A 25,768-nucleotide genomic window follows, 5' to 3' on the forward strand; every position below is an offset into this window, starting at 1 on the left:
GTCTAGTCATCTTGACATTTGTAGCTTGCTGATGTTGCATTTCGCCCTGACTAGACGTGGTCTGAACACAATGTCTTTGTGTTTTCGTGGTGTGGCCTTTTTGCCCTTGATGGCTAGATTGGCCCATTGATGTTCTAGGGTCTCTGTTTCTCTCTGTTTGGGTATGGTCTTTTGGTTGCTCTTTTGCAAGGGAGAATCCATGCTCGTATACACTAGGGTCCAATTTGGAGGACTTGTCACGGCGCACGTTTTCTCTCCAACCTACTTAGGGGAGGTGCAGAGGGGGCAGAGCCCCCTCTGTGGGGGTCCGGGGGGGGCAGTCCCCCCCGGCCCGCAGGGCCGTTACGGTAGACGCCATATGCAATTTGGATGACCGTTTATAGCCAAATTTTGAACTACGTGTTCTAAATTTTAGCCTAGTGAGGATCTGTGATGTGCCTTTAGCTCTATGCGGCCTTTGGGGTCAATCTTGGGGTTTAGATGCGTCAGAATTCATGTTCTAGATACCTGTCTGATTTTGACAGTTTTCTGTCCGATTCTCAGATGTTCGATTTTCAGGAGTTTGATTATCAGAGTCGGACGTCCGATTTTGGGTTGGTCCGATCGGACTAGTGGTCCGATTCTGGCTGGTCCGATTTCGGACTGGTCCAAGTGCCCGAGTGTCCGAGTCGGACGGGTTGGTCCGAATCTGAGTGGTCCGAGTGCCACGTGGCACGTCCGATCGGGCTGGTCCGATTCTGGGAATCGAACCAGACTGGTCCGACTGCATCGGCGGTGGGCGCGATTCCCGCGCGTTTGAGCCGCGATTCCGGCGCGTTTGACCCCTCCTTACTGTCTGCTGCACACAATCACCACATACTTCCTAGATTTGATTGGAGCACTTATTGGAAAACACCAGACTCACCTGGAGTAGCACGAATCACTGGCGCCTAGAAATCGGGGTAGCGCTTCCTCGTCGTGTGAACCAGAAGCTCTCTCTCTCTCTCTCACACACACACACAAGGCCAACCAAGGAAATGAGGTCTGTCTTGCCCTCCCAGGCCTCTTAAGGTCATTTTCCAGCGCTGCAAAACCTTACAGCTAGTTTCCTGTCCCTGTCTCACCCAGAAACTTGAATCTGGTCCCCTGTTTCCCTGTTTTAGCCTGCTATATAGCAACAGAAAACCCTACTGTTTGCTTGTTTTTTCTTTGTTTTTTCCTATCCTAAATGCATCCAAATAACAAAATAAATACCTACACTACTCCATTCCACAACATAAATCTCAAGAAAGCAAAAAATCTACTTGCCAAGGAGATTGAATACCCTCTTCAACCCCCTCACTTCCTACCTATCTACCTCACCGGTTCGGGGAAAATCCTACTCCAATGCTCGATTCGAAGCGCGCAAGCGCTCAAGGCTTGAATCCGTTGGTCCCGGCAAAACCAAAATGTGGGTGCTTTTACTCAACCGCGGAGACCCTCGGACCGCTTATTGTTTCAAGCGTTCCAAGTCGAGCACTAATGGCTACCTCTCACATAGCCGATGCGGAATGCCTACCTTATGGGTGTAGTGAGCTTACCTTGATGCCGTTCGAGTTACCTCCTCTCCCACGCACTCCGGTAGCTCCACGATCCAAGTGCAAGCTTCAAGCAAGCTCCATCCTCAAGCTCCAAGCTCCACTGCCGCGAGCAAGACAAGAGAAGAGAAGAGAAGAGAAGAAGAGAGGAGAAGATTGAGAGCTTCTCCTCCTCGGTCCCTCACCCTCACACACTCACTCCCTCACACTCTCACACTCCCTCTCTCAAGCACAAGCTCAAGCAAGCAAGAAGAAGAAGAAGAAGAAGAATAAGAGGAGAGCTACTTTCGGCCACACACAAGAATGAGCTTCTCATTCACTTTTCAACTTTATATACAAAACCCTAAATCCCTTTTGGGTGGTCATCCCCTTTTCCCCTTTTTACATGGCCGGCCGTAGCCTAGGCCCTTTTTCCCATTGTCCTTCTATCTTCCTAGATTCCTTTCCACCGCCTGTTTACATTTACAAATTGCACGTGTGAGAACCCGGTGCTCTTTTACAAGATTTCAGGGTGCGCCTTTTCCATTTTAAAATGCGTATTTCCCCTTCGACATTTACCTTGGACTTTTGAGGTTGCCCTTGCGCTTTTGGTCTTTTTTCCTCTTCTTTCTTCAGTCGGGCTACCTTTTTTCCGCCTTTGCCCTGCATCTTTTCCGCTTTCTTTTGCCTTCTTCGTGTTGGGGTTAACAGATCTCACCAAAATACTAGGCAATGTGGGACCAGCAACAATAAATGTGAAAGGCATACAAAACCCTCAAACTCCAAGAAATGTGTCATAGCCATTGATGTGGAAGACGAGCCATGCATGGTGATAGAGGCAAGCACGTCGTGCCTACAAACCTTTCTATGGTAGCCTCTTTCCTGATCAAGCCATTAATGATGATAATACATGCTTTATCTTCAAAATTTCAACAATAAGGCTAGTATTAATCTAGTGAATTGTATAGAAATGGCACTAAAGTCCAATACAATAGTTGGATATACTTTGACCACATGCATAATACTAATGAGTGGACCACCATGGTAGCACATGTACCAAAGTATTACTCTTATTTTCTTCATATCACCATATGAATATAAAGATTATACTAATGATTAGAGTTCAATTTGTGGTTATCTCTTGCGATGCACAAGAGTTGATGACCATGGCTATATGTGAGATGAAGGAAGAAGATAGAGATGCATGAGTCTTGTGAAGTGATAAAGAAGTGTGGCCACCCCAAAGTAGATTGTCGAGGGTTCATGGCAGATGAGGTAGGTGCTGATTGACGGGCAATCTACATATTTTTCAATAATGGATTAGAGAATGGCATGCAAGGAAGGGAGAGATATTGTTTATTTCATTGGGAACAATACCTTCAAATACACAGTCCCAATGTGTGCATGGGTATTTTCGATATGAACATAAGCATTTGTGTCACATGTGGAGACACACATCAAAAGAAGACGATGAACGACCAACTCTAGTTTATTCAGGCCTAGTGATCTATAGAAAAGTTGCAGATTATAATATTCCTCTAATGGGTTATTGGCTTAGTTGATGGCATGTTCAATATCTACTAGAGAATACACTTTGCTAGGTTGAGTTCTATCCTTGAGACTAGGTAGTAATATGTGTTATACTCTTCTCACACCTTGTTATACATTTGTACTATTTTTGTATAGGTGGTATAAGACATTACTCATATGCCAACTTCAAACTTGGTAGAGCCAGTGCAAACAAGCTAGTTAGTGGGTGAGGGCTTCAAAGGACTATTAGATTGTATAATGCATGTATCAATGCTCTAGAAAATTCTTTATTACAAAGCACAAAATGACATCTATTCATCGGAGGGAAATCCCATGGTGCAGGGTGAAGTGTAGAGAAGCTTATAAGGCGATTGCAATAGGAGAGTAGCTTTGCACCAATGATGGTGAAGAAGGTGCACCGAGAATGGTATTAGGGATGGTGGTGAAGGTGATAGTTGGAACTAAAATGCATCAACAACCTAAATTTAGAGGTGAAAACATAATTTTGGGAGGAATGAAAGAGTGATGGGTAAGTGAGATAAGAGGAAATGAATGCCACTTATAGGCTACAGTGATATACTCAACATTATATTATAAGGAAATCAAATTTTGAGGGCCCACCACTGCCAATTCAACCAAGGCCAGTGTCTCCAAATTCATTAGAGAAAGTGGTGGTAGACATTAGCATGAATGACACCATACGGGACATAATAAGGGATTCTGGCTTGTAATCGTGTCCAATGCCAAGGTTGGTTGGGGACTTGGCACAAGGAAAGTGCAAGAAACCAATTAGAAATGTGGCACATGGGGCACCCACACACCATCATTTTAGAGGATGATTATTAAGTGCTCCAACTTATGAGGAGATACTAGGAGGAGATGTGGTGGAGGCGATCTCCAAATCAACCCACTCCTTCATCCCCTTTGTCTAGAACTACGTTGTAGGTAGTTCCAAAGTACCTTCTTTGCAATCCAAGTACTTTCCTTCTATATGAGTAAGTAGAATTTATATATGCTATATGAAAATAACTTTAATCTAATGTCCTAAACAAATCTCATTCAATGCAATATTTTAAATCAAGAAGAGCATTTGTCTTCACATGGCTTCGATGCAGATGATGTGTGTTGGGCAGGGAATGTTGCCCGTCCAAATTGATTTGCGGCCCTTAAAATTCAACCCTTAAAATGTAGCACTTGTATGCTACATGGGGGATGTTCCCCGTCCAAATATTTTAAATCAAGAAGAGCATTTGCCTTCACATGGCTTCAATGCAGATGATGCGTGTCGCGTAGGGAATGTTGCATGCCCAAATTGATTTGCGGCCCTTAAATTCAACCCTTAAAATATTCAGTGCAATATTTTAAATCAAGAAGAGCATTTGTCTTCACATGGCTTCGATTCAAATGATGCGTGTCGGTAGGGAATGTTGCCCGTCCAAATTGATTTGTGGCCCTTAAAATTCAACCCTTAAAATGTAGCACTTGTATGCTGCATGGGGGATGTTGCCCATCCAAATCATTTTGTAGCCCTTAAAACGCAACACCTATATACTTTTGGCACATGGCATTACATCTCTTTATTTTTTTAGGCAAGAAGGGGTTTCCTTTTGATATGTAACCCCCCTTTAGTCGGTTACACATTGCTTCGTACGATTGGGGCAATGTGCAATCTGTTAGGATATACCTTTACATGCCAAATTGTGTCGAGACTTAATAAAAGGCAATGGATGGCCCAATGGTTTAAAGTCTTTGATTTGTTGTTATTGGTAGAGGTTCTATTCCTGTTATGTGTTTAAATCTTTTTTTAGTGCAAACATGCTATCTTTTAGTAGGTTGGGCACGGATAGATTTTAGGACTAGGGAGATCCCTTGCCCAAAAATGTCCGATGGGCATGAAATGCACAACCTATACAAATGTGACAAATGGTTGTCAGACACCTTTCCTCCTCCTCCCGCCCTCCCCCTTAAAATTGTCTGTCCATGATGGTGTGTAACCAACCTTAATATGGCGTTCTTCTTTTGGTCTAACGATCGCTGCCCACCACAAGCCTGGTGTGTAACCAACCTTAATATGGCGTTCTTTTGGTGTAACGATTGCTGCTCACCACAAGCCCAATATTTTTGCACGGTGGGCTGGGGCCTGTCCAATATGAAAGCACCCTCTTCTCCAACCAACTTTAGTAGCCCAATATCAGCTTTATCACCTGCAAACTTGAGTGTAGTCTTGGGTCAAAGAAGCAAGCGTGGCCTCTAGACTATAGTCATAGTGGACACTGAATACTTTTCTGCAAAAAGAACATGCTTTGAACTGCTATCAGCAGTTCTTACAGCTCTTTCGTCCTCTCTCTCTAAGAAGCAAATTTAAAAACCAATCTCTCTCCTCCCCTCCCCCTCCTCCTCTACCCATGCACAAGCATAGCTTTTATCAATGCACACAAAGACAACACACACTCATCACACACTGTTTCTCATACATTTGATAGAACATCTACTATCTAGCCCATATACACACACACGCACACACTGTTTCTCCACACTTACAGACAGAGACAGCGCTCTCTCTTTCTCTCTTTCTGTGGCTGTCCACAAAAAACACACACACACACACACACTCTCTCTCTCTTTCTCTCTCTCTCTCTCTCTCTCTCTGTTACACACAGACAGCGCTGTCTCTCCATACAGACACAGACAGTGCGTCCTATCTCGGCTCGTCACACTCCCATGTTGAACTGAGCTTTCGCAGTAGTTGCCTCTCTTTTTGGCCTCCATTGCTCAGGGCTTTATTCATGCTACATTGCCTCCCAGAGAGCCTTTTCCTCTTTCCCCCCCGCCAATCAAGCTCCTGTGTGCAGACATTGATTGTCCCGCTTCATGTCCATTATCCCCCCCTTTTAGTACATTGGGTTAGTTGGGGGTGCTGTCTACTGACTGACCAGCTTTTAGGAGCTGTCAGCTGAGCTATACCTCTCTCCTAATCAAGAGATTCATATGATAGGTCGATCAGGCTCAGGGGCATGACAATGATAATGATGGCTTAAGCAACAGGGGATTCAATCAAAAGAATGTGATTAAGAAGCTCAATCAAAACAGAGGAGGAGGATGATGCTGATTGCAGGCAAGGCTTGCTAGTGCGGGGATCGACAAGGAGCAGGCAGTGTAAGCAAGCATTAGACAAAAGAGTGACAGTGATTAATAAGCCAATGTTGATGAAGAGTCATTAAGATGCTAATGATGGTGATGGAGATTCATTGAGATGCCAATGATAGTAGATGTGAGCTTCTGAAGCATATCATTAAGATGCTAATGATAGTGATGGGGATTCATTAAGATGCTAATGAGAGTAGACGTGAGCTACTGAAGCATATGCCAAAGGAATCCATCCAGTCATATTAAAAGGGCCTGCAGGACATGGCATACAGGCAGAGATCTTCTTCTCCATTCAGGGGCTTCCACAAGCCTGCATCCGTGGATGGGCAGCTGAACCATTATTTAGGGCAGGGGCCCAATTACACAGGGTCAGGGGCCTCCTTCTTCAACAACAACAACCACACAACAGCCGCCCCCAGGGGCAGATCCCTCACCCCAACCAGAGTGAGGGCCATGCCGCCTTCCACCTTCAAGTTCAAATTCGGGTCCCCCCCTATTCCTTCATCAGCTCGCCCCCCCAGCAGCATTGGCTTCTCCTCACCTGGCCTGCTTTCTTCATCCACAGAGGGGGAGAGAGAGAACGTTCTTGTGACTGTCCGATTCAGGCCTTTGAGGTATTGCCCTGACTTAGAGAGAGAGAGAGAGAGAGAGAGAGAGAGAGAGAGAGAGAGAGAGAGAGAGAGAGAGAGAGAGAGAGAGAGAGAGAGAGAGAGAGAGAGAGAGAGAGAGAGAGAGAGAGAGAGAGAGAGAGAGAGAGAGAGAGAGAGAGAGAGAGAGAGAGAGCTTAAGCTAGCTGCATTGCCCTGATAAGATGTACATAAGAACCCCCTCACTGCAACAAACTAGGTATTGGATGGCTCCTTTGTAACAGCTGTGAAGATCTATCTACACTCAAACAAGCTCTTCTCGGCTCATCTCTCTCTCTCTCTCTCTCTCTCTCTCTCTCTCTCTCTCTCTCTCCCCCTCTTCCCCATCCCCCCTCTGTCTGTCTGTGTTGTCACTGGAGCTTGAGAATCCAAGGACTGTGAGGAATTGATTGCTTTCTTTACGGGCGTGAAACTGAGAGAGAATCTTTTGTTTCCCTCTGTTCTCTCCCTCTTTTTGACTGTTTGTTTCATCAGTCTAAGAGAGGTTCATCGAGGCGATGAAGTGGCTTGGTATGCCGATGGGGATACAACAGTACGAAGCGAGTACAATCCTTCTACTGCATATGCATTCGGTAAGTTGGATCGGCCATTTCAGCTGGACAGCTTGTTATCTGTTCATTGATAGCTGTGCCTCTGTTGGGTTCTCTGCATGGTTTCTTCTTTTTTAGTACATTAAACTAGTCCTTTCCTAGTGTATTCAATTGAGCTGTATCAATATTATGGGACACGAACATTCATGTTGTATCCACTGCTGTACTCTGAAGATCAGGCTTCTCGTGTTCAACACAATTTTCTGCTGCTTAGCTTGTTTTCCACTCTTCCAGATCGAGTATTTGGACCAGCCACAACTACGAGAGCAGTATATGATGCAGCTGCTCGGTTGGTTGTCCGCGGTGCTATGGAAGGGGTTAATGGTATTCCCCATTTTACCATGCTTGTGCTGTATCCATTTCCAGAGAATGGAAGATCTGAGCGTTCTTTGCCAGAGCATGTTTGAAGCTGGACGCAAAACAATGTGGAGGGTATATGCTGGATCAGACGATTCTGGCCTAATCTTACAGATTTCTTACTGATCTTTGCAGGCACAGTTTTTGCATATGGAGTCACAAGCAGTGGGAAGACGCACACCATGCATGTGAGCAAAGTTTTTCCTCGAAGCTTTTTACAGCTTCCTTTTTTTTTTTTGGGTGTTTTTTGGAGGGAGGGGCGGGGGTCCATTTTGCCTTTGATGGCCCAGCTGTGCATGCTAAAATTTTTCTCAAGCAGAAGAAAATGTGCAATTTTGATGGCAGGGTGACCAGAAATCGCCAGGCATTATACCATTGGCAGTAAAAGATGTTTTCAACATAATTCAAGATGTAAACATAATCACTGCTCTCTGTTCTTACCCATATGATCCTATAACTTTCAAATTCAGGGCTCTAATAAACTTGCATTTTCTGCAGACACCAGGCCGAGAGTATCTTCTTAGAGTTTCTTATCTGGAGATATACAATGAGGTGGGTTATCTGCTGTGCAATTGGGTTACCTATGTCTCTCAGACTTGGGTGTCTTTTCAAGAAGAGAAAATATAGTTGCCTTATGTTCTCAGGCTATTAGCCGGGCTGGCCTCATGCAGGTTATTAATGACTTGTTAGATCCGACTGGTCAAAATTTACGAATAAGGGAAGATTCTCAGGTGATAAAGACAAAAAGTATGTAATATTGACATGATTTGGCTGATGGTTTTAGCCTTGCCGGAGAGAGAGTTGGCAACTTATTCGTCATCTGGCTGTAGGGAACATATGTTGAAGGTGTCAAGGAGGAAGTTGTGCTCTCTCCTGCCCATGCCTTGTCCTTGATTGCAGCAGGAGAAGGTACTGGTGGCCATGAAGACCATGTGTCATGGAGTTTGCTTGCATCACTAGATGCTCAAATGTCATATTTATTGTGGTCAAAGTGTTGTAAGCCCATTTGAGTGAATACCTTGTTAATTTCTTTGAATATACGTCTCTCACCTTAGACATTTCAAACAAAAAAATTTACAGAGCATCGCCATGTGGGTTCAAACAATTTTAACTTACTCAGCAGCCGAAGTCATACGATATTCACACTAGTAAGTGTGGCAGTGTTAGGTTTACGTCATGTTTTGTAGCTTACAGTTGTTTCTGTATGAGCTGATCTGTGAGACAAGGCGTATACACTTTTGTACAGACTATTGAGAGCAGCTCGAGAACAGGGGACTATTATGACGATGAGGTCATAGTATCCCAGCTGGTATACTTTGTCCAAGACCTCTCAGTTGGAAAGGATGTGAATCTTAGTTGGTATAGACAGGGGGATATGTGGTTTCTCTTTGGGCTGATATACCTTTTGCTTTTTTGCAGAATCTTATTGATCTTGCTGGGTCTGAGAGCTCTAAAACAGAAACCACTGGATTGAGGAGAAAAGAAGGTTCATACATAAATAAAAGCTTGCTGACCCTTGGCACAGTAAGCCGGTCCTCTGGATATTACACTTCTCATAACCAAAGCTGATCCATGCACTTCATAGTTAGTCATTCACTTACATAATACACAGGTGATAGGAAAGCTCAGTGATGGGAAAGCTTCACATGTGCCTTACCGTGACTCCAAGCTGACCCGCTTGCTGCAATCTTCTCTGAATGGCTTTGGACGTGTCTCGGTAATCCCATACAAGGGTTGTTAGTGTCTTTCTCAGCTTTGGTATCCTCCATGTTCGGTTGGGTTTGCATGGGAATCATACTGATACTCGTTTGAACAGCTGATTTGCACCCTTACTCCAGCTTCAAGCAACATTGAGGAGACACACAACACATTGAAATTTGCTCATAGAGCCAAACGTGTGGCCTTACATGCTACTCCTAATCGGGTTTGTAGAACTCTGTCCTTCAATCTTTGAATTTATGTCAGAAAGATCCATGTTTATGTGTGCATAAAGAGATCCATGTCTATGTATTTCTTATATCTTGTTTTCATTCTCAAAGATGATTGATGAAAAGTCTCTCATAAAGAAGTACCAGAAAGAGATATCCAGCTTGAGACAAGAGCTAGAGCACCTGAAGAGGGGCATATTTGACAAATCCTCAGTCTTTGGTTCCAACCAAGAAGATTTACTTACTCTTCGACAACAGGTGATTTATGAAAGCATCTTCTGTATTGATTATTTAATAGAGATGATATTCTGCCATTACTAAGTTGCTGTAGTTAAAGATCTTTTCATGACAACGGTGTTATTGCATTCTCATGGTGTTGTGCACATGAAAAGGTTGGAGCTTAGGAGCCCAAAAACCCTTCCAATCTTGCAAAAGAGGAGAATAAAAACCTTTAACTATGAGACGAGCTGTTAAAGAATGTGGACACTCAAGGTTAAAACAGGAGTATCAAGTGGACACGGATGTAATCTCCAGGCACTCAAGTCAATCAATTGTTGAAATCTTAACCGCTTCCTAAACCTCTCATGCTCTTAGGTAACTTGAAAAAGAAAAGTCAAATCTACATGCTGCGACACCCAGTTTCATTTGTGTGAGTACTTGGGAATGTCCACTGTGAAAGTGCGACACTACTAGGACTGATGAAGTTGAGGGCAATTTGACTGGCAAGTTGAACAGTCATGTAGAAATATATCAACCGTTAAATTGTGTTCCCTATTGATAATGTGTGTTTCAATAGTGAAAACCACAAATTTCATGTGTCAATATCTCTTTAGTTCTACAAGATCTTTCTTTGTTACTTGCATGCTTATGTTGAGTAGTGTTGCCCAAAACCTAACTTGAGAAATGCTTTTTCCGTATGCAGTTGGAAGCAGGACAAGTGAAGCTTCAGTCTAGGTTGGAAGAAGAAGAACAAGCAAAGGCTGCTCTTCTGGGTAGGATTCAAAGACTCACAAAACTTATCTTGGTCTCCACAAAAACCAGCACAACTTCACAAGAGCAAGGGGTTCAAGGTCATAGAAGGCGACACTCCTTTGGAGAAGAGAATGTAAGTGCCTTACTTCTGTTGAAGTGTGATGTTGTTGATTAAAATTCTGGATCAAATTTGTACCATCACTTTTTGAAATTATCAGATTAAATTTAGGACCTGCCTATGAGCTAAGGCTAGGTTTACTGATAAAAAGTGGTCTACAAGAGGATTCTGTTCAAACCATTCCCTTGAAAGGAGTAGTGGACGAGAAAAATATCTTTGAAAATTTTGACTCAAGCTGGAGCTTGTGGAATTATATGAGATTTACGAAAGAAAGGAAGATCATGTCCTAAAAAAGAGGTTAGCATCTACTTCTAAAGGTAAGGAGACACTGATATTTGCTAATGTGAATCCTAAAATGCTTCATTCTTGGGGATCACCTGCATGTCATGCATGGAGAGTGGCAATGTCACTGTGATAGAAACATGAAGTTAAAACCAGCTGTTGGTTTTAGAGCTTTACAAGTTAACAAACTCTGAAGTCAGTCTTTGAAATCAAGGATTGTGTAGTAGTGGAAGATGAAGTAAGAGAGTAAGTGTAGTAGAAGAAGAAAAAGGAAAGTCCTAAAGGTACTTAGCTCATTGTAAAGTAGCCTATGGGCCCAACTTGATTAGCCTAAAGACTCAAGAGCTATGAAAAAGACGCTAGACTAGCCTACTTGCCTAAGAAATCACTAGTCCAACATACCTTAAAGGACCTAGAGAGCTCTTGCCTAAGGGTAGCTATCATGCACATCCTTCGGCAAGTCTCTCTACCAAGGGGAATTATGATGAGAGGAAGAAGTTGTCCGGATGGTAGACACATCATGAGTTTTGAAGGGACGGCTAGAAAGCACCATGGGCTAAAGCTCAACGTGGATGGGCTGCATAGCCATACCTTCAATTGTCTTGAAAGGGGCTGACTAGGGGGGGTGTCATTAGCCACATTACTAGAAAGGGGCTGACTAGGAGGGCTGTCCATTAGCCACAATACTAGCAAGTTACCGTTGGGTCATTTGAGCATTAGGAGTAGGAAGAACAGGAGCAAGTGCTGGAGTAGGACCTCCTCTTGGCCATTTAGGGGGAGTATTGCTTGTGGGTGTGCTTGAGATCTGATGGACACAGGGGAAAGGTCTAGAAGGGTTACCTTGGGCCTTGGAATGACACGCATCCACATGACTTGGACACTGACAATGAGTGCAACATTTGTTCCTTTTGTGAATGTTTTGCCATATTGGTCTCCTATCTTTGGTCTTGTTTGAAGAAGGGATGTCATTGATTTTAGGACTTGCATTCTTGTCTTGAGAGTTCTTGCTGTCTTTAGATTTTCCCCTTCATAGAAGACGGGTAACGGAACACAAAAGCTGGCATTCAAACTCATAGAAGGTCAACAATTGAGGCAAGAATATAATTTGCTACCTACAATGATAGTACTCAAGTGGCTGCTTGTTTAGAAATAATGTGATTGATTGTCGTCTAACTTACGTGAGCGAGTTTTGGCAAACTAAGTGAGTGCATGCCTATATTTAATGACTTTCAGTCATCTTGACTTTACTTCAATGATCAAATGCTAGAGGTGAAGTGTTGTGATTGTGTGTGAAACTTAGCTAGTAACCCTTGCATTAACTCAACATTTGTCATGACATTACAAGCCTTCTGTTGAAGAGGGTGGGCAAGTCTAGGGTCAAGCATAGCCTCTAAACGAACAATTAGGTCCCAAAGACCTTGAGACTCATGCACTTGTTGCATAAGGTTGGGCCAAGTTGCAAGTTTGACTTGTTAAAAGGAGTCTTACTATTAAAAGCATTCTTGGTTGTAGCAATTGGAGTTTTAGTGCTTAGTGATGGGTAGGGGATAGGGACGAGGAATGGAGTATACTTAGCAACACAGTTGGTAATATACGTTTCATACTTTCACATGTATACGGAAGTATGATTTAGACCCCTAGGTTGAATCATATGTTGCCCTAAATATTTTCAAACAAAAACTTGACAAATATAAGAATGGTAAGTTGAACCTTGACATGAATCGTAAACATATCAAGAGAGCTTACACTTTGAAAAACAAGCTTAAAAGACATTGATATTTGACAAGGAGACTAGTGCTATGGGATGATAACCTATAGAGTGTAGACAAGTGTCATGAGACATGAGTCATAAATTATAATTGGCCCACTAACTAAGATCACAAAATGCCATGACTCAATACATCAGATAAAGACGAATCATCAAATTGCATATACTCTAGAGTCTAGCTCTAGACAACTCAAAAGACTCATGAGTCAAGGGTCAAAATCGTAGCGTTGTACTATGATTCATTTTCATCTTCGGGCTGAAGCTCATCATCCTCTTGTTCCTCTTTCTCATCCTCATCCTCCACCTCATCTTGCCCAGTAGAGGTACCAACAGTTGATGCACCTACTATATTCCATGAAAAAGTCAAGGGACAACAACCAATACCCATAACATATGTTCGATTTCAGGCATCTACAAATGTCTAGGATGGGGAATCATACATCTATGAATCCAACTATGCTTGGGGATTTCCCTGACGTGCTCATCATGTATCAATGGATCCAAGAATGGTAATGGGATGACTAGGCATAGGCATGGTTAGTGATTGAGTAGCCCAAGGATGATGGAGGGTAAGTGCACTATAAGTATGGGATGGATATCCTTGCATCAAAGTGGCATGGGGAGTGTGGGTAGGTGCACCATAAGCAGGAGATGAATATCCCTTTGTTTGAGCAGCCTGAGGTAAAGGTCCAAGGGGCGAGAGGGGGATACCAAATGCAACCTCACTAGGACTAACAAAGTGTGCTCACTTGTGGCTAGATGGGAGGTATGGTGTATGTGAGTGGCGTTCTCGGCAACAGAGCAACAGGGTGTAGAGCGATAGTCACCTACTACAGAATGCCTAATACCTAGAGAAGATGGATTTGAGGTAGCTTGGGGGAATGAAAAAGAATCTTGATGTGATCCTAAACCTACAGTGCTAGACAAAGAGGAAATATGACCTAAAGTGGAAGATGCAAGAGTAGAGTCTAATCCTAAGCTTCTGAAAGTATGAGAAAGAGAACCTAAATGCACATTTGATGAGGGTAGATAGGGAGATTTGAGAATGAGTAGCACCAAGAATAGCAATCCTCTCGATACAAAAAATAGTGTATCCATATAGCTTGATCAGGGTGATGAAACCATCCTTTGAGAGTGAAAGGAATTAGCTTTGATAGTGTGCCATTCTTGTGACATGTGGGAAAAGTGGTCTAATCCGAATCCTCTCTGTATTTAGTCTTAGTATGTTTGCTTTGATCACATGGCTGAGCTCTACTTTGATCACAATCACATGGTTGAGCTCTGACCAGCTAAGCTCGAGTGTAGGGCAATCCAAGCTGTAATCATAGGGGGGTCACCCTCCCATCTTTTCTTTGGTCCTTCTACCACATCTGCCCATGTATGCACATCCTTTTTCAATCCCTCCGTCTCTATTTTTAGCTCCGGCATGATTGCGATTTCCCTTGTGCTTTCATTCTTGTTTCTTGTGTACACTTAGTGCTTTTTTTAATTGGAAGGTTTTTGTCCTGCAAGCTCTATGGTCTTTTGCATTTCGGTTCTCATTCTGACCAATTTTGATGTTGCTTGCATTTGTATTTCCTTTTCCATTTCATTAATTTGTTCATGCATTGTTTTCCTCTCTTCTCATTTCTTGTTTCTTGTGTGCATTTAGCGCTTCTTTTAATTGGAAGGTTTTTGTCCTGCAAGCATCTATGGTCTTTTGCATTTCGGTTGTCATTTTGACCAATTTCGATGTTGCTTGCATTTGTATTTCCTTTTCCATAATTGCATTTATTTGTTCATGCATTGTTTTCATCTCTTCTTGCAATTTATCCTGGACCTTTTCACAAAATTCTTTCTCCATTTCTTGTTGTATGATTCGCAACTCCACACGAATCATGATTTATATCTCTATGTACATGGATTCATTAATGGTCATTGGGGTCTTCCCAAGCCTCCAAAGGAGATTCTTGGGCTTTGTGGCTGTAGGTTTTATACTGTGTGGCTTTGGGTGGAGTATGGAATACAGCCTCCATTGCTGGCTGTTTTATCTCATCCTCAGAGGCATCCCCCAGCCATAATTGGAGTGGTTACATCCTTTGGATCATTTGGCATGTTTGGAGTCTGCATTCACAGTACCCAGGTTCACAGTTGCATTAGTGTCAGAGCTTTGACTGTATTGTTGTCAAATAATTCAGCATTCACTGCATTACTGTTAGAGCATTCAATGCATTAATGTTCTCTGCAGTTTAGTGCAGACAGTATTTTGCCGATTACTGAGTCCTCAGATGACAGCATTTCTATTGAGCAGAAAATGCATGGTTTAATTTCAAGTGTGGAAGTATCACAACTGTATTATTAGAGGACAGAGCATCCAATCTGCAGAGTATCATGCCGTTTGGATTTAGAAGCAGCCTCCATTAAAGTCATGCCTGTGTTAGTGTGAAACCAGACAATTCACAACAGCTTGTGCAAGCAGAGCATCACTACCACTAAATTTCCAAGATTAAATGTGTGATTACTGCATTTACTGTGATCATGCTTTTTAATGGTTGTATCATGACAGCAGTAGCAGGTGTGCATTTAGTGCAAGGTCTCCTGCAGGTGTCCAGGTCTGGCATTCACGCGCAGTATCCAGCATTAACACTGCAGTCCTGCTTTCCAGCTCAGCAGTCATCTGCCATGGAAAAGGTTTGCAACAGCATTCATGGCAGTGGCATTCACAGTAGCATCTGTGACACCACTGTACGCAGCATTCACAGCGCCATTCATGACAGCATTCTGGGTAGTGACATTTGGAGTAGTGTCCATGATACCATTCTATGACTGTGTACAATGTCCATGTAGGGATACATAAAAAGGGGGGTGGGTGGGTAGATGGAGAACTAAATGACTAGCTATGTGATTTAGTGATGGATGTGAAGGATACATTGATACTACCATGTGGCGCAATGTTGAACTCCATCCAGTAAAGATTGGTGGGTATAATATGTCATACATCCCTATTGAGATGTTGTGCTAATAACATTTGGACTGGTCTCTCAGCTTTGCACACCACAGACTTGTGGGTATAGTATGTCATACATCCTTGGTGTAGAGATAACATCTCTCTCGTGTAGTCTTTGTGTTTGGAATCCTGGTGCCCTCTATTAGCGTGCAGCTTCGATCTCGGCTCTTTAGACTATCACTCCTCTTTGTGTAGGTGCAGTGTGTGGGGTCATTATTTGGAAAAAAATGGTGCCCGATTGGAGTACTGATATGCGGAGCATATGGATCTCAAGTAGGAACTAGCCCATATGTTACTGATTTGGTGATTCCATGACTGGTTTGAGGGAGGCATGCCCTTATCTCTCTCGGATTGTACTATAGGCCTTGCATCTGCATGTGAGGTGATGAATGAATCCATAATGTTGAACAAAGGTTAACACGTTTTTTAATGTAGGGCTTTTTTTGAAAGTTTTAGATAGGTGTTTCATATGTTTATGAAATGCTCTGGTATGAAACACATTTGCTAACCTTATGCAATGTGTTTCTTAGCAACCATGCACCTCACTCTCCACTTCCTCCTGGCTATAAAGAAACGGTAGGGTTTGGAGGGAGAAACACTGAGTGTATGACAAACAGTATGACAAAGAAACATAGAAACATTGAAAAAGAAGAAGAAGAGTGAAGAATGATGAAACATTGAATAATGCTGATACAATGGAGCAAAGCTCTAAGATGATTGCATTGTCCTAGTTGATCAAGTGACCACCTGTAGGGAATTTGCACTGTGAAGGGAGCGAAACACAATCCTTCAGGTAGTAGGATATCAAAGTACATGTTGTGGAAGGAAGGATAGCTAGGTGTAAAGGGAGTGAAATGCATTCCTCAAGGGCTGTTAAAGTTGAGAAGATGGGATGGATCAACATGATGCCATTCAAATGTAAGGTATTCATTTGGAGAATGTTGGTGGATGGTCTTCCCCATGCATTGGTTCTTCACTATAGGGGTATTTCCAATAGGAATTGTTTCTTTTGTACTACTACAATTGAGTCTTCCTGTCACAAATTCATCGTGTCCTTTTGCTCAGAAAATTTGGGCCCTCCTTTTTGACATTTGGCACATTGTGGTGGGGACTAGGATGCACCCTTTTGATTGGGTCTTTGGCAAGGCTAAATATTATGGTCTGCGCAAGCTCATACGAAGATTCTATTTCACTTTCTCAGATTCTTGAGTTGTTGTTATATTTGGGTCACTCGCAATGTGTTCGTTTTCGATGTTGCCTCAGGCATCCAGCGTCATGTTGCGAAGCTTAAGGGACTTCTTAAGTGGCAGCTTGATCTTATTCAGCATGCTGATATCTTGACCAAAGATGATTTAGTTTCTTGATATTAAGCAGTCTCTTCAGTGATCCTGCCCTGACTTTTGTACTTTTGTTCTGATTAATATACATACTCTTTACGAAAAAAAGAGAGAGAGATAGAGAGAGTGTGTGTTGTTTAGGGTTTTGCGAGGAACCTAGGGGCCGGGGATTTGGGTGGAAGGGAAGTGACTAGTGGCTCCAAATTGTTTTCTTGCATTACCTTGATGTCTTGGACGGCCACTATACATTTAATGGCCTAGTTATTTACATCCAAGGGTAACAATTATGATTGGTAACTATTATCTAATTACTTGGATGATGTGAGGCACTACCTCAGTCAGCTTGGTTTTTTGTATGTAGAAGCTTGGGGTTTTAAGTAGACTGTTTGAGATACACTCCATTTTAGGCTTGTACAGATAGTGAACTGAGGGTACTATGAACTGTCTAACCTTGTAAGCCTCAAGTCTGAACAGAGGGAACTTTGCCACTGTTGTGCAGTAACAGACTTCCTGACATAAAAATGTACTGTGCCAAACTGTAGCAAAAAGGTTTCTGAACAGGTGGTGATTCGAAATTCTGCAGAACTTTATACTGCCTAAACTGCTGATAGGTGTTCTGACCGGATGTTAACTGCTTGACCAATGCTTCCAATTTGTGTCTGTTCAGTCTGTTTGAATACTCGTTACAATGGAGATAGTAAGATGAGGATATTGTTTTTACTGGATGATATAAAAGACATCTGTTCTTTACCAGCTGTGGTCCTGTCTGTTTATATTACATCTCTCAGTATTTGCTTTATATCTGTCAATGCAGATCTTGCATGTTTGAGGTCAGCTCTGGTCCTCTATGTCTGTTTAGATTGTATCTCTCTCAACTTTTGCTTAATAGTTGTCATCACAGATTTTGAGAGTTTGATGTACTACTATGTTGCAGATGCAAGTTTCAAGCGTCTCAATGGGGATATAATAAGACCATTGAAAGAAAAATACAGAATTTGAAAATCATTGTATCAATGTGTAGTGTCACAACTTGTGATCAAGGAGGATTTTAAAACTTTGAATCTATGTGTGGTGCAGAACAATGGCAGCTTGGTTCCCTCATTGCGTCTAGATATAGAATCTTCTCCAAGTGCCTCTCCTGCTTCTGCTCTTTCTGATGTGCCAGTGACTGACCGAAGCATGCGTCGTAGGTCTTTAAGTCAGAGTAATGATGAAATGACACCTGTGGTTGAATCTTTCAAGCAATCCACCCAGGCTGGTGAACTGTTCAGCATTGCAATAAATGGCCGCAAGCCTCCACCTGTATGTTCAATATGCTTTGACTCAGATTGTACCATGCATGGTTTTCGTTTGAAAGTCAGTTGGGTGCATGAAAGTGATAACTTCATGTGCTTTATTCTAGGCATGGTCTACATTTTTGGAAAACTTCACATTTATTGATAACCTGACAACTCCACAATTTACAGACTGGAGAGACAATGACTGACCAAATGGATCTTCTTAGGGAGCAAGTAAAGATGCTTGCTGGAGAGGTGGCATTTTCTTCCAGCTCTTTAAAGAGAATGTCTGAACAGGCTGTCAACAGTCCTGATGATACTCAAATTCAAGTAGGAATTGGACATTGACAATTCGAATCTGCATAAAAATTAATCACTTGGCTTGGGCCATTGCATAAGCTACACTGTGAAACATCTGATTTGCAATTTTCCTTATATGAAGGCACACATGAAGAAAATCAAGGATGAGATTCAGGAAAAGAAGCGACAAATACGTATCCTTGAACAGCGGATTGTTGAAGCCGGACAAGCTGCATTGAATAAGGCTTCTCCTGTGGAAATGTCTGAGGTAAAACTAGTCAGAGAAGCAACCTTGCAAGGTTTGAAATGTCTCAATTTCAGTGACATAATTCCTGATTTTTGAAATGTGCTTATCATGTTGTGTGAAGAATGTATGTTTGGACTCAGTATTTTCTGTGGGGCATCATTCCAGACAATATCAAAGCTTATGGGACAATTGAATGAAAAGGACTTTGAACTGGAGGTAATTGAGGAGATTTATTGGCTTTCTTTGAAATAGTGACGCGATAACCTTGACTATCAGAGAGTCCCTGATGGTGAAATTGTTTTCTATAGATAAGAACTGCTGACAACAGAATTCTTCAAGAGCAATTGCAAACAAAGGTAGAGTTAGATTCACATTCAGTCTGGAAGCTTTAACTCTTTGAAGTTGCCATATGTTTGTAAAGTGTTTTGGTGGCTGTAGATATCTGAAGTAAAAAAGCTGCAAGAGGTAATTGCCTCAACGCAACAGAAACCAATGGAACAACACAGCAATGGTATGGAACTTGAGGTCTTTATCTGTCTGCAGTTCCTTGGCACAGTATTAACTGATTTAAGTCCAATAAATTGTCAGGTGAAGCACAGTTTCAGAAATCTGACAGCAGGGAGTTGTCTCTAGAAGATCTAGAAGAAAACCGTCAGACTGTTGTATCCATTAGCACCCTGCAAAATCAGTTGTTCATACAGGTCTCAGCTTATCCCTTGAGACTTTCTTTTTGAACTGAACAGATATCAGGATTGCTAATCATGGAATGGAAAATGGGCAGGCAGCAGAGGTAGAGAAGCTCAAGCAGGAGAAAGTTTATCTGACGGAAGAAAATGGAGGACTGAAAATACAATGCCAGAAGCTAGCAGAGGAGGCTTCCTATGCACAAGAATTAGCCTCAGCTGCTGCTGTTGAGTTAAAAAATCTAGCTGATGAGGTCACCAAGCTCTCACTTCAAAATTCAAAGCTCACAAGTGATCTAATCAAGGCACAAGAGGCTGCTCTGTATAGAATGTCTAGTAAACCCTCTCTTGACAATTCTTACTTTGATGATCATAAAAAATTAAGTGATCAAATGTTCACGATAGATCAAAAGGATGTTTCCCTGAGCAGTAGAAGCTTCAGCAGTGAAACTGAGGTATATGATGACATTGACTTGTGGAAGCTGGACCCTGAAGATGTGAAAAGGGAACTTCATGCGAGGAAGGAGAGAGAAGCAAGTCTGGAGGCTGCTCTTGCTGACAAGGAGCAGGTAGAAACAGATTTACGAAAGAAGCTGGAGGAAGCCAAACAGAGAGAAGCTGATTTGGAAAATGACTTAGCTGGGATGTGGGTTCTTGTGGCTAAGTTGAAAAACGAGAGGAGAGCATCAGATGGGTTGGATGACTTTAACAGCATTAGCAAGGGAGATGAGTGCTTCGAAAATGATAAGAAAACTTCTAAGGTAGATAAAAACAGCATTAACTGGGATGAGTCAGACAAAGGGCAACTGTCCTTGCAAGAATTGCAAAGCAGTCTTAAAGAAGAGAAACGCAAGTCTGCTGAGCTGGAAACCATGGTCTCTAGGCTGAAGGTAACTAATCTGGTCTCATGTATGTTTTGTTGAATGTAGACTCGTGTATGTGTTTGTGGAATATATTTTGAAGACCCAAATAGGGAAGTTTTTGGAGAATCTGCAGCAGGCTTCTATCGTGTATGCTTTAAGTTATAATCATGACTTGTGCATGAGTTACAATCATGAGTAATCAGTAGCAACAGTAGCCGTTGTGAATAATGCAAATTGGCAAGTGAATTTGAATGGGCTTGTGCTTGTAGAAAGTAAGTCTTTAAAAAGTTGAGCTTCCATTTTTATGGTGTCAACATCTAGGCTTCCCTTTCTATACTCTGTCAACGTGTTGCCAACTATCACATTCTAAATAGTGCATCAATTCCTTTGGTGCCTTACTAGTTGCAAGCCTAAGAACTGACATCAAAAATATATTTTGGCAATTTCGATGCTTCAAAAAATTTGTGCTTTGTTCAGGGCGAAGAATTGGAGGGTTTGGGCGTTTCTAAACTTGAAGAACTTCAAAATCTACACATGGAAGCTTTGACCAAGATATGCCAAGCAAAGGTAAACCTCTTTGATTCTCTAAGGTTCTTCTCAAGGCCTATATAATTATAATGAAGTTATGATTACGCATGTATGTGCAATAAAAGCAAGTAATTGTGTGACATAATTAACCACATAGGTTATAAAACTCTATAACATGTTAGGCTTCATGTTTGGGAGATATTCTTTTTGTAATTAATTATTGAAAGGCCCATGGTGCTTCACACATGTCAGAATGCTGGTACGTAGTCTATCATGCCGTTTGAAGGCCAGGCCTAATAACCTGAAAGAGAACTCCTCAATAATGATTAGTATTTGTTGGTGTAGTTATTTATCCATGGCCATCTATCCAATGACAATCAATGCCAAAATGTAATGGCACTTGTTCTTGAGGCCTCTAACAGTTTCCCTATAACCAAGAGTGGGATGTCTTCATAGTTTATTTTTGTGGTCCATGTGAAGTCAACCATGCTGCTGTCCTTATGACATCATCTCAGGGTAAGGCCACAGGTGCAACAAGGAAGAGAGTTTGGAGTTTTTGATCCTTAATTGTTATGCATGCGGGAAGTCTTTGTGATGCCAAAAGCTGTTGATAAAGTGATCCTAGAAGAAGCCTCCTATCATCAAGGCATAATTCATACCAAGTAAACTAACATGGTGCTGTGCCTCCTGTTGAACAACTTTGTATTGACCTTTGTAGGCAATTCTTATATGTCATGATGAGGGCTGAACCTCTAACTCATTATGTCCTAAATCAAAATGTGACTGAATGGATGAAATTCCCAATGAGGTGCTTCACTTGGCCAATACATGACTTGGAAAAGGCCCAATAGGGAAGGATGTGCCACATGTCACCAGACGAACCTGATTAGTAATCACCACTCTCGCTATTGGAAGGATTCTGGTGTGTTAGAGTGTAGCGAATGCGGAAGTGTCTGGACAAAGCTGAAAGACAAATAACACAAGAGAAGAGGGAGAGAGAAGAGAGAAAGTAGAACGCAGAAATCTGCAGTAAATGAATGCTGAAATGAAGAAGGCAGATATACAAATGGGCTATTGAAATATCTGCTTGGGCTGTTCTCTCTCCACCTGAAACAAACAAGTGAATGTGTGGAGAGATTGGGGCTGACATAGAAGCTCAAAAATGGCCATCAAAATGACCAGGTTGGCCAGCTAAATCTCACCAATCAGCTGCCAAACTGGCTGATTGGGCCAAAGTGGCCAACTGCATCAGTGATTTGCAACCGACATTCCATGCGGAACTGCTGTTTGTCCACTGCCAACCTGCCCTGAATAAGGGTGATTGCTCTTGGTGACTGCTGAAAATGCCCAAATTGACAGGAAATGCGTAATTGTGCTTGAGAGAACCTCGTTGTACTATTGTAGCCTGACAATGCCAGTCTAGGGGATGACTAAACTCTAACACCCCCTCTCAGATCCTAGACGGATCATAAGACTCAGGGATCCGGAGTGCTGTCAAAGAAGAACTTAAGGAAGCTCCTTTGTAAACAAATCGATCAAATTGTCCTTTGCCTTGTAGTATGCCACATCAATGGTCTCATCCAAGATCTATGTGCATCGACCTAGCATGAAACACAGGCTTCCACGCCAAAGCAACACAACTCCTTGTTGCCGTGAATTGTCGTAGGAGTTGTCTGTGGGCAGCCAAGCTCTCCAAGTAAGCTCCGAAGCCACACCGTTTCACATGTGGTAGCAGAGGTGGTGTGATACTCTACCTCTGTAGGAGAAAGGACAACTATGAGCTTCTTCTTGTTACTACATAAGATAACACTTGCACCCAAAGTAAAGCAATATCTTGTCATTGATCTCTGTTGGTCAACATTTTTGGCCCAATATAAATCCGTCCAACTGCTAAGAACCAAAGCCGAATCTCCGGTCTTGGTGACTTGCACCCAAAGTAAAGCAATATCTTGTCATTGACCTTTGTTGGTCAACATCTCTAGCTCAATACAAATTCGTCCAATCGCTAAGAACCAAAGCTGAATCTCCAGTACCTGGTGGATAATGAATACAAAGATCGGGGGTCCCCCTTAGGGGAGCTATATCAATGATCCAATCAACTGCTTGTAGCGGGTAACATTTGCTGTCGGTGAATTTGCATGGGCTGTAGGCTTTTCTTTTAGTTCGGATCCATAGGAGTAGAAATAGCATTACATCTCTCCATCTCAAATGCAGTAAAAAACTCTTGCATGTATTAATGAGAAGAGAAATGCAGATATCCTAGCTTCCCTTGGAGTAATGAGTTTATCTTCTTGTTCCAAGTATGTGGAGCTTGTTTGAGACCATAAAGGGCCTTCATCGTCCTATACACCTTGCCATTGGATGAGGAAAAGCCAGGAGGTTGCTCAACATAGATTTCCTCCTTTAAATCTTCATTAAGGAAAGAAAACTTCACATCAAGTTGATAAACGAGCCATCTCCTATGCTTGGCTAAGGCAAGAATGGTCCTAATGGTATGGTATCCATGAGTCTGTAAGAACTTGTCCATTCTGTGGTACCAAGGCCTCGGTGCTTGCTTCAGCCCATAAAGAGCTTTTTGCAAGCAAAATACCTTATTAGTTCGGTCAGCGAAAGAAAAGCTGGGAGGCTGCTCTATAGACTTTCTCCTGTAAATAACTGTTCAGAAAGGCACTTTTGGCATCCATTTGATAGGTCGGTCAACTGTGGTGAGTGGCGAGTGCAAACAACATATGAAAAGATATCAACCGAGCAGTAGGTGCGAAGGTTTCTTCATAGTCAATGCTGTGCTTTTGCTTGAAACCTTGTACTACAAGGTGAGCCTTGTATTTGTCTAAAGTACCATTAGTCTTTCACTTGGTCCTAAAAATCCACTTCGTCTTGATGACCGGCTTGTGACGACAATCCACTAATGTCCAAGTCTCATTTTGATGAAAACTTCTAGTTTCTTCTCCATGGCCTCATGCCACAGTGGAGAGCCTCTTGCCAACTATCCTTCTCCTAATGTTCAACATAATTGGTTGTAAACAGTGATCCATAGAAAGCTTGAGGAGCGAGCCAAGCAGACACTTTTGGAGCCCTCCAGAGAGGAATTTAGGGATCCTCCAAAGAGGATTTTGGTGGAAGGATCCCCGAATCTTGCACGATTTGTTGGTACTAGCAAGGTAACGGGGCTTGTGGAGGACGCTTAGAAGTTGAAGTATATATAGGAAGGTCAAGAGTAGACAGTAAACCCGGCTCAATAGGCATGATCTCAAATGTTGTGAGTAGAGGTGAGGATGAAGAGTCTAGCGCAGAGGATTGCATGATGTCCCTCTCATCAAAGATGACATCCCTCCGAATGATCACCTTGTTTGTTTCAGGATTGAACAAACGATAGGCTTTCGTTTTGGAAGAATAGTCCACGAAGATCAAGAGATTTGCTTGGGGAGTGAACTTTCCTATCTTATCATCAAGAGCGTGCGTATAAGCATGACTACTGAAAACTTTGTAGTGAGAAAGAACATGTCGAGAGCCAAAGAATTCCTTGTACGGAGTCCCTTTACGGAGCGTCGCAATTGGATATCGGTTAAGGATATACACTAAAGTGTTAATAGCCTCAACCCAAAGACACTCAAGGAGCTTTGATAGCATAGAGCGCGCCATATTTATGACTGTTGGCTCCTACTCTCTACGACTCCGTTCTGTGCAAGGGGGTTGATAGAGGCGAGTTGGCATGCAATGCCGTGCTCCTGTAAAAGCTCAAAAAACTCATGGAAGGTAAACTCGCCACTAGAATCACTTCTCATAGCACCTACACAATGACTAGTCTTTATGGACCAGCAACACCTAAGCACTAAAGTAAGTGAAGATATTGGACTTGTGCTTTAGGTAGTACATCCATATGTATATGGAGAAATCATCCACTATTAAAAAGAAGTATAGTGCGCCATTCAAGGCAGCAGTGGATGTGGAACCACAAAGATCTATATGAATGAGCAGAAGGGGTTCAGTAGTGCGAGTGATAGACTGTTGAGAAAAAGTGTGTACGATGCTGCTTACCTAGTTGATTGATTCGCGTTTTGTTTGCCCTTGCCTTGTTGCTCCCTTTGAGAAGATGCAACAAGAGCCCTCTCTATCAAGGACGTGTTATAAAATTGATTGAGCAACCGTGTGTAACGCAACAATTGATACTCAAACTTATAAAATGTGGGCATCCAAGGTTGTGAAATCACTTGTTGCACAAAGTGGAAATATTTTCTTGGCAATTTATTAAGGAACGGGGTAACCTGATTGTTAGGGGAGTTAGGAGCCCTAGTGGTTGAGAACTCTATGAGGAGACACCGATATTTAGCCAACTTGACTTTCAAGTCGTCCTTGTTTGTGATTTTAAAGTTTGGAGCTCACGACCCAAATTGACGCGATGGATCCTATCTCGAGTCGCATAGCGGTGAGTCAAGTGTGCCCAATGCTCAGATGCTAAGTCGAAATACTGAAGTTGAGAGTGAAACTCAAGAAATAAGCCTTGCATAAACTCAACAATAGTGTAGGCGTTATGAGCTTTCCATGAGCGGATGACCTCATATGGAACAAGTGCGGGATCAGGTTGGGGTTTCAACCCTTGCACTAAATTCCATAGGTTTTAAGAGTTTAAGACATGCCGTATCAAATTTGACTAAGTGGTGTAGAACCATGAG

The 25,768-nt window shown here is 42.3% G+C and overlaps 1 protein-coding gene across 2 annotated transcripts in view; it reads left to right on the forward strand.

Annotated features, from left to right (window-relative positions):
• Nucleotides 1-5,556: 5,556 nt before the first annotated feature.
• The window catches only part of LOC148033235 (kinesin-like protein KIN-7K, chloroplastic), a 39,895-nt gene continuing 19,683 nt past the window's right edge, over nucleotides 5,557-25,768 (forward strand). The window contains exons 1-24 of one of the 2 annotated variants that reach the window (XM_087681135.1): nucleotides 5,557-6,826; nucleotides 7,334-7,431; nucleotides 7,684-7,773; nucleotides 7,942-7,994; nucleotides 8,152-8,217; nucleotides 8,305-8,358; nucleotides 8,478-8,537; nucleotides 8,637-8,715; nucleotides 8,887-8,954; nucleotides 9,053-9,115; nucleotides 9,226-9,330; nucleotides 9,419-9,523; nucleotides 9,623-9,730; nucleotides 9,846-9,992; nucleotides 10,657-10,839; nucleotides 18,275-18,499; nucleotides 18,664-18,804; nucleotides 18,917-19,042; nucleotides 19,187-19,237; nucleotides 19,330-19,377; nucleotides 19,460-19,532; nucleotides 19,610-19,722; nucleotides 19,803-20,594; nucleotides 21,045-21,134. In XM_087681135.1, coding sequence (XP_087537261.1) covers nucleotides 6,474-6,826; nucleotides 7,334-7,431; nucleotides 7,684-7,773; nucleotides 7,942-7,994; nucleotides 8,152-8,217; nucleotides 8,305-8,358; nucleotides 8,478-8,537; nucleotides 8,637-8,715; nucleotides 8,887-8,954; nucleotides 9,053-9,115; nucleotides 9,226-9,330; nucleotides 9,419-9,523; nucleotides 9,623-9,730; nucleotides 9,846-9,992; nucleotides 10,657-10,839; nucleotides 18,275-18,499; nucleotides 18,664-18,804; nucleotides 18,917-19,042; nucleotides 19,187-19,237; nucleotides 19,330-19,377; nucleotides 19,460-19,532; nucleotides 19,610-19,722; nucleotides 19,803-20,594; nucleotides 21,045-21,134 — 3,291 coding nt within the window. In that variant the 5' untranslated portion in view covers nucleotides 5,557-6,473. The remainder of the gene's footprint in view (nucleotides 6,827-7,333; nucleotides 7,432-7,683; nucleotides 7,774-7,941; nucleotides 7,995-8,151; nucleotides 8,218-8,304; nucleotides 8,359-8,477; nucleotides 8,538-8,636; nucleotides 8,716-8,886; nucleotides 8,955-9,052; nucleotides 9,116-9,225; nucleotides 9,331-9,418; nucleotides 9,524-9,622; nucleotides 9,731-9,845; nucleotides 9,993-10,656; nucleotides 10,840-18,274; nucleotides 18,500-18,663; nucleotides 18,805-18,916; nucleotides 19,043-19,186; nucleotides 19,238-19,329; nucleotides 19,378-19,459; nucleotides 19,533-19,609; nucleotides 19,723-19,802; nucleotides 20,595-21,044; nucleotides 21,135-25,768) is intronic. The other variant, XM_087681134.1, reaches the window with a different exon arrangement.

This window comes from Lygodium microphyllum, chromosome 7 (genome assembly GCF_053477565.2).
Source record: "Lygodium microphyllum isolate KBCC chromosome 7, Lygodium_microphyllum_v1.1.10, whole genome shotgun sequence".
Lineage (NCBI taxonomy): Eukaryota > Viridiplantae > Streptophyta > Polypodiopsida > Schizaeales > Lygodiaceae > Lygodium > Lygodium microphyllum.